At 34.0% G+C, this 8856-nt stretch overlaps 1 protein-coding gene across 1 annotated transcript; it reads left to right on the plus strand.

Moving 5' to 3' along the window:
- Positions 1 to 1443: 1443 nt before the first annotated feature.
- LOC21400920 (oligopeptide transporter 1) lies at positions 1444 to 6311 on the plus strand. The gene is made up of 7 exons (XM_010098183.2): positions 1444 to 1865; positions 1982 to 2427; positions 2604 to 2701; positions 2823 to 3395; positions 3652 to 3910; positions 4005 to 4187; positions 5453 to 6311. Exons 1-7 carry the CDS (start codon positions 1799 to 1801, stop codon positions 6074 to 6076), a joined length of 2250 nt encoding a protein of 749 aa, XP_010096485.1. The 5' UTR covers positions 1444 to 1798; the 3' UTR covers positions 6077 to 6311.
- Positions 6312 to 8856: the final 2545 nt, after the last annotated feature.

Raw genomic sequence — 8856 nt, forward strand, 5'->3', positions numbered from 1 at the left:
AAACAGTTCACTATGTTCCAGAAATTACAAACACTGAACGGACTTATTCACTCAAGGGCTCCCTCCTAGACAACGACGCCACTGTGACGAATCTCCACAGTGATTTGTTTAGTGTGCACAACACGTCTTCTAAACTGCACTGTGAACTTCCTTCGACCGAAAGAGCTTCCTCCTGAAAGCAACAAATCCTTCTCCCGAAGGATGATCTCAATAGCGCACTAGACTCACCAAAACTCACAGACTTTTTCTGAAAATATTTTATTAAACCTCTGTCGTCTCTAGTTGAAACCAAAGCCTTTAATAATATCTCCAAAACCTCACAAGAATCTCCTTTAAAACTGAAGCTCCGATTCTCTTTATATTTTTCCAAAATCTTCTCTAGCCTACTCCACGTCAATGCCTCCCCACACACATATATCTATATAATTACTTAGATATGACATTGGCTCTAAGTTGATCTCCCGTACAATTCAAATCCCAATATATATATATATATATAGAGAGAATTTTCTTTTGCCAACGTACAATTCGAATTCACTTCAAATTCGAATCCAATCCAAAAGCCAAAAAACCGGATAACCATCACAATAAAATCTTCACATAATCTTTTTGATCCTTATCTCTTTTGATCCTTATCTCATTCTAGAATCCCATTTAAATTCAAATAACCAATGCCTTATCTTCCTTTGACCAAACTTTTATCCTTATCTCTTCAAATCTTAACTCAATAAAATCTGTAACTTTAACTTCAAATCTGATTCGAATTCTTCTTCCGCAATCTGAAATCTTCTTGAACCTATTTTTTGAATTTTTACAAGATTACCAATAAATTGCCAACTAATAAAAATACTTAACAATACATAACATAATATGTGAGAGGTTTTAGTAATTTCATTCTTTCTGCAAACTGCAACCTCATTCATGATTTGATATTGTGATTTCAATGTTAGCCACTTTAGTCCTTGTCCCTTGATCAACATAATTTTGAGAATTTATTTAACAAAAAAAAATTATATACTTTACGGCTCCAATTTAGCAAGTGGCAATATTATACTTGCAAATTAGTTCTTAATTTAGCTGACATGACATGCCACCTTTTATTCCATGGCAGCTATTCATGATGGTACAGAATTCATGGCCAATAAATGTGCCTTGATGTTCATCACACTCTTATCTATTCCCATAAGAGTTAAAATCCGTTATTAAATCCTGCTAAGTGGGTGGATAAAACCTAATTTAGTAAGATTTATTATTTTATGAGTGATGAGGATTTTATCTCGCAGGAAAAAAAAAATATCATTTTTCTTGTGATAAATAATAATGCATCTTACTACAAGCAATAAATAAATAAATTATTTGTCCTCGTCGTAACTCACACGAATTTAATGCTGTTTTCCTTAACTCGATAATACATACATGTAAATTCATATGTTGTTAAACACAGAAACTTCAACAGTACATTCATAACAATGATCAGTTTAACTGCTAGTGTTTTTGTGTAGCTATAGAAAAACAGAATCTTTTCTTTTTTCATCAAAGATTCCTCTCCTTGGACTGTTCATATTTGCATCGATTAAATCCAGAACACATAGCCGAAATAGCTAAAGGAGTGACGAACATGACAAGACAAGTGACAAGTACTGATCCTACGTTCGAACATGACAAGTGACAAGTACTGATCCTGCGTTATTGGAAGGATTTATAAATTATTGGAATTGTATATTAATTAATCCTACGCCGGTTCGTAGTATATTTGCCTTCTCCTGATTCATAATTTGACAGAGCAACAGATCGTAGTATGGATAAGCATTCAGATACTAATGATCTCCCAATGTCATATCAGACCGTGAAGCCTGAAAATTCTGGTATTCTTTTTCTATTATAAACCATACGGAATAACTCTCATCTTTGATGTTTATTCTGAGAAAGTATTTGCAAATTTGTCCACTTTTTATTTTTTTATTTTCATTGTGCTTTTCAGATGAAGATGAGGTGAATGATTCTCCAATTGAGCAAGTCAGATTAACGGTTCCAGTCACAGACGATCCGACGCTACCGTGCCTGACTTTTCGCACATGGTTTTTGGGGATTGTTTCTTGTGCTGTTCTTGCATTCCTAAACCAGTTCTTCGGTTACCGCCAAAATGCGCTCTACGTATCATCAGTCTCGGCTCAAATTGTGGTGCTTCCAATTGGGGTTCTTATGGCTGCAAAACTACCAAGAAAATCGATTCGGATACCTGCAACGAGTTGGTCGTTTTCTCTGAATCCAGGGCCCTTCAACTTGAAAGAGCACGTCCTAATCACAATATTCGCAAATTCAGGTTCAAGTGGCGTTTATGCTGTGAACATCATTACCATTGTCAAGGCTTTCTATCGCCGGGGGATCCATATTCTTGCAGCCTTTTTGTTAACACAAACTACTCAGGTTGTTACTGAATCCGAGAATCATTAGTTCCAAAATTGATAAGAATAGTCTCATTATATGTAGTGGTTTTAGAATTAAATATCACGTGTTTTCTCTGCAATTCTATCTATAATATGAGAAAAGTTGTTACTAAAAAAAATACCATACTGATATATCTATATGTTATATATATTCAGATGCTAGGATATGGATGGGCAGGGATCTTCCGGAAATTTCTTGTTGATTCACCATACATGTGGTGGCCTTCCAACTTGGTTCAAGTCTCCCTCTTCAGGTGCATGTGTATGTTGATTGATACACATATATACGTGTAGATACACATGTATGTATGTATGTAGTTTATGTTCCTCTTTTGATCAAGTCCCTATTGATCACAACTTCTTCTAAACTGGCAGGGCATTACATGAAGTGGAGAAAAGGCCAAAGGGAGGCTTAACAAGGCTGCAGTTTTTCCTTATAGTGCTTGCATCAAGTTTTGCATACTATATAGTTCCCAACTATCTGTTTCCATCTATAACTGCCCTCTCCTTCGTTTGTTGGGTATGGAAGGACTCAGTCACTGCCCAGCAGATTGGTTCCGGTCTCCGTGGCCTCGGAGTAGGTTCGTTTGCCCTTGATTGGTCAACTGTGGCTAGCTTTTTAGGATCTCCCTTAGCCACCCCTGGCTTTGCTATTGTCAACATTATGGTTGGTTTTTGCATAACTCTGTACATATTAATCCCAATAGCTTACTGGACCAACGCTTATCAAGCCAAGAGATTTCCCATTTTCTCGTCACATGTCTTCGACGCTAATGGGACACAATATGATGTTTCAGTGGTCTTGAATGAGACTACCTTTGCATTTAATCAGCAAGGATACGATGACTATAGCAAAATCAATCTCAGTATCTTCTTTGTGTACGCTTATGGCTTAAGCTTTGCAACATTGGCTGCATCATTGTCTCATGTTGCTCTCTTCCATGGAAGGTACAAATGTTATCCCTTTTGCGCCTTTTTTTTTTGGAACGGGGGATCCTAGATTTGGGGGGTTTAAACCAGATTTTTCAATTCGGACAATCTGAAGTTTGGTTCCAAACGCAAGTTTGGATGGCAGGCTTCATTCAAATTGGACTGTACGAGTCTGTACTCACGAACCGAAAACGCATTAGACGCATATTGTACTGAATTTGGTGGTTTTTTTTTTTTTTTTTTTTTTGGTTTAATGTTTGCAATTATAATATAGAGAGATTTGGCAACAGACGAAGGCAACTCTTCGAGATGAGTTCCGGGATGTGCATACCAGACTAATGAAGAAAAACTATGAGGCCGTCCCGGACTGGTGGTTTTACGTAATCTTGATAGTGGTTCTTGCACTTGCCATTCTTGCTTGTGAAGGCTTTGGCCGACAATTGCAGCTTCCATACTGGGGTATCCTCCTAGCAATGGGGATGGCCCTTCTCTTCACTCTCCCTATTGGTGTCATCACAGCTACCACAAATCAGGTACCTTTAATTTCTGTACAAATATTTAAGCTCAATTTCCTCTAAATAATACTAATTGTACTTTTTTATTATTATTTTCTTTTTTTGTTTGCAGCAACCAGGACTAAATGTCATCACTGAACTGGTAATTGGTTACCTATATCCGGGGAAACCACTTGCAAATGTTGCATTCAAGATCTATGGTTACACAAGCATGACACAAGCCATAATGTTCCTCTCCGACTTTAAGTTGGGACACTACATGAAAATTCCTCCCAAGTCCATGTTTGTTGTTCAGGTAATGCATTATTTTATGTTTCGTGAGTTTGAGTTGAAAAGTGAATTTACATGAGAGAAAATATTGTAATAAAAAAGTAAAAGTTGAACTTATGTGAGAAAATAATAAAAATTTAAGTTGTGATTCGAATTTTGAAACGAACGGGAGTCAATCTGAGTAAAACTCCAAATACTATTTAACAAAATTTTTACATCCCACTCCATATGTAGACACTACCTTATTCTAAAAGAGCTCATCCACTGGACCACACCACGAGCATTTTTTAAGTACATATCGTCTTAATTGGTCAAGCGAAGTAGATGAATAGCAAGAAGAGACGCATTAATTGGCAAATATATATATATATATATATATATATATATTGTGTGTGTGTGTGTGTATTCTTATAAAAACTACCACGAAACTAAACCAATTTGACAGTACTCAAAACACTTTCATTACTTCAAAGAATTAAAATAAGGAATTTCTCTAGGTTTTTTTTTTTTTTTTTTTTTTAAACATCGGTATTTCATGCTTATTAGTCATCGAATTTATTTTACTTTTTTAATTTAATTTAACTTTTAAGCAGATTTAATATAGATATGACAACTAATAAATAGAAACACCAGTGTTTCTAAAAAAAGATAACACCAGAAAAAGTCCATTAAAAAAAAGAAAGCACTTTGAAAATTTTGTTTGGTACAGTTATTGTGCGACTATTAATACTATTTTGAAACTAAGACCTAAACCCTTTAAAAAGATGGAAAACATCATAATATATATGGGTCAAGACCTTAACCTTTTGTATTTTTAAGTTAAGGTGATTTGAGTGATGATTTTAAGTTAAGTTTGAGTTATAATTTAAGTGAAGTTGTAACTTGAGTTTGTGTTTGTATGTGTACGTTTGAGTTATGATTTGAATTAAAAAAATTTTTGAGTTTGTGTTTAGGTTGCTCAAACTTAAATTTATATTTAGATAATATTTTAATAAAAACTCAATGGTGATGAAAAATTTTAATAGGATATATGAGTGGAGTTTTATTCGTCTTTTCGTTGTGAATGTATAGAAAAAAATCATCTCAATGAAAATTAAAACGAAAAAATTATGACATTTTTAAGAATATAAAAAATACTATTCATTAACTTGAGTTTAAATTTATGAACTCGAATTGAAAAAAAAACTTAAACTCAAATTTAAACTCAAATTTTATAAAAAAATATAAACTTAAATAAAATTGTAACTCAGTTGAAACTTTTTCTTTCGATACATTCCTGATTGAGTGCAGCTAGTGGGGACCATAGTGGCATCATCTGTCTACTTCGGAACAGCATGGTGGCTTCTGACATCAGTAACCGACATCTGCCAACCCTCGAAACTCCCGGTGGGAAGCCCGTGGACATGCCCCGGCGACGACGTCTTCTACAACGCCTCCGTAATCTGGGGCGTGGTGGGCCCACTCCGCATGTTCGGCCGCCTTGGTCACTACCCCGCCATGAACTACCTCTTCCTCATCGGCTTCCTCGCTCCGCTCCCCTTCTACCTCCTCTCGCGGGCCTTTCCGCGCTACCGTTTCCTCAGACTCATCCACGTCCCCATCATCCTCGGCGGCGCCGGCGGAATGCCGCCTGCCAGGGCCGTCAACTACATCTGCTGGGGCGCCGTTGGGCTCTTCTTCAACTTCGTGGTTTACCGGAGATTTAAAGGGTGGTGGGCTAGGCACAACTACATCTTGTCCGCCGGGCTTGACGCCGGAGTGGCTTTCATGGCGATTTTATGCTATTTTGCGTTGCAGATAAGGGATATCAATGGAATGAGGTGGTGGGGTTTGGATTTGGATGATCATTGTCCTCTCGCCAGTTGCCCTACTGCGCCTGGCATCAAGGTCGAAGGCTGCCCTGTTTTCAGCTGATACATATAAAATTTCTATAAATATTATTTTGTGTGTGTATGTAGGAGAGATTTCTAAGAGTTGAAATGCATAAATGTAAAGGTTGTTATTCAAAAAGAAGGCAAACATTAGGCTAAGTTAAGTGAGAAGAACAACCATATGCGACGTGTAGTCGAAAAATATGGTGTGGTTGCAAACATAGTGTAATACTCCATATTTAATTAAGTCTTAAGCTAATAATAAATAATTTAGTAAATTAAAATCATGCACCATATTTACTATTTATCTCAAAGTTATTTGTTGGCATTATATTTTATTATTATAGCTATTATATGATTTTATTATTATAGCTATCATATGATTTTATTAAACTTATAGCTTTGCTAAATCGAGTTTTCAATTTTAATGTACAGTGCAACTAGCTCGATATAGGAACTCAATGTGCTAAACTTATGAAGAAAAATGATATTTATTATGATAATTGGATATGATATTTTACCTCTATTACGATTTATTTATTGATGAATCATTATTTTATATTTTTATTATATGGTTTTATGTAAATGTGTTGAGGACTTAGTTGTTATTTTGAATTTTTGGTGAGAGAAGTCTATGTTAGCAAATTGAGTGAACTTTAGGCACCTAATTGAAGAAGAAAAATAGAGACTTTAGAGTTGATTTTATGAGGTTAGGATAGCTATTAGAGGCTTAGAAAAACCTGGGCATTTATTCTATTATATGGCCACTTTACTTTTGTTTAGTTTCTATCAAGTTTAGACTTCATTTTTGGGTCTATTTCAGCAAAAAACCCTAGAACTCCAACCATAGAACTTTCTTCTCTCTTCTCACTCCTTTTCTCACCCAAAACTCAGAATCAAACCTAGGTTTTTAAGAGAAAATGAGCTAAAGACTCAACCAGCCCATCTCAACTCATTTTCAACCTAGACCTAAAAATAACCACCAAGTTTTGAGCTTCTATTCACTTGGGAACACGTTTTTCTTTAAGGTAATTTCTTTCTTATGTTAGAAACTAAGATTTTAGAGATTAAGATGTTGAAATCCTACTTGAGATTCGGATTTTTGATGGGGCTTATCATGCATGTTGGTTGTAAATACTAAAAAAAATTATATTTTTTCTCATTACAACTAGAGATAAATTACATGAAGTTAAAAAAAGATAATCATTTTTCTTATCCCTTTATATATTTTTCTTTCTAATCTCATTAGCTTTTCCATTATATTCTTTTATGATTCTGCACTTCTGTTAAAAAGCTATATATATAGATGGCTTCGAGTTGGAAATGCTCAAAGAAACGGCCAACTTTTGTACGTGCTTAAGTTCATGAGTGCACATATTATTTATTGCTAATATCTTGGAATTGTTTCCAAAGCTCTCGTATATATATGCTTTAAGTTTCCCCAAGATGTACATTTGTTTGTCTTAAACGTATCAAAATTCAAAGCTTTTTGCATGTGATTCTGTTATCCATTTCTATCTACCTATTGCGCATTCCTTTTCCTCATCTGATCTCTTTATCTAAAAGAACTCTTCTTAATTCTCCCAATCAATTATAATCAAGTGTCACTGTTCACACGAGAGGATAGTATATAGTTTTTTTTTTTTTTTTTTTTTTTTTTGAAATTAGCTCTACGCATTGAGGTTCGAGCTACTTACACCAGACCCACATGCAAGCATATGTAATTATGTACTTGTTTATTGAATTTAAACACTACACAAACAGTTTTATATATAAATATATATATACACACACTCACACACACACACAGAGCTTGTGGTCCTAGGGTTTCATCCACAAAAAGGAGAAGAAAGAAAAGTCACTGGAATTTACTCCATATTTATTACAGCTATGACAGATTAGACAAGAGAAACATCATGTATAAGAAAACTTCCCGTCTGTGTATGCAGATAAGTCAAATATACAGGTAAACAGGCCTTTGGTCGTAGCATATCTTCATATTGTCACAATTTGAACCTAACAATAGTTAATGCCTTGATCCGTCGAAGAAAATGATGTTTTTGGATTTCAATAGATGATGATATAACGTATTATATATGTATATAAGACGAGAGATTCGTAGATCATATATGTAGTTTTTGTATATACATAAAAGAGAAATGTTAATGATACTATTTTTTCAACAACTATTTTTATCATTTTTTATATTTATTATTTAACATGTGAATTCTATTATCTCATTTTTTATTTAAATAATATATCATGTTAATAAAATTAATATGTCAAACAGTAAATATAAAAAATAATAAAGAGAGAGACAAGAAAAAGTAACGTTAATATTACTCTTACCAGTACTTCTACTTAATGAGCTGGAGAGATAAAAATATATAAGGGGACACGACAGGAAATATATATATATATATATATATATATTTATATGTTGTAAAATGATTGCAAGACAGCAAATTAGCAAAGAGATAACATATATGATGAAGTATGATTCAATATTGATTTTCCTTTGACAATCCATATCGTACGTACGTAGCATTATTTGTTATTTGGCACGAAATGCAGTACCTGCTATCTCTTAATAACAACAACAATAAGAATAAAGTAATATACATAAAACAATAAGAATAAAGTAATATACATAAAATAATAATAATAATCAGAAGAAGAAGAAGAAGAAGAAACTCTGCTCCTCCAAGATTTACGATGTTTTGATTTTTTTAGGAAATGTTTGGTTTATAAATTCAGAACCATTTTTAGTTTATGTGTATTTTTTATGAAAGAAAATACTGTATGAATTATGAATTATGATTC

Source organism: Morus notabilis, unplaced genomic scaffold (genome assembly GCF_000414095.1).
Source record: "Morus notabilis unplaced genomic scaffold, ASM41409v2 Scaffold1315, whole genome shotgun sequence".
In the NCBI taxonomy this organism is placed as follows: domain Eukaryota; kingdom Viridiplantae; phylum Streptophyta; class Magnoliopsida; order Rosales; family Moraceae; genus Morus; species Morus notabilis.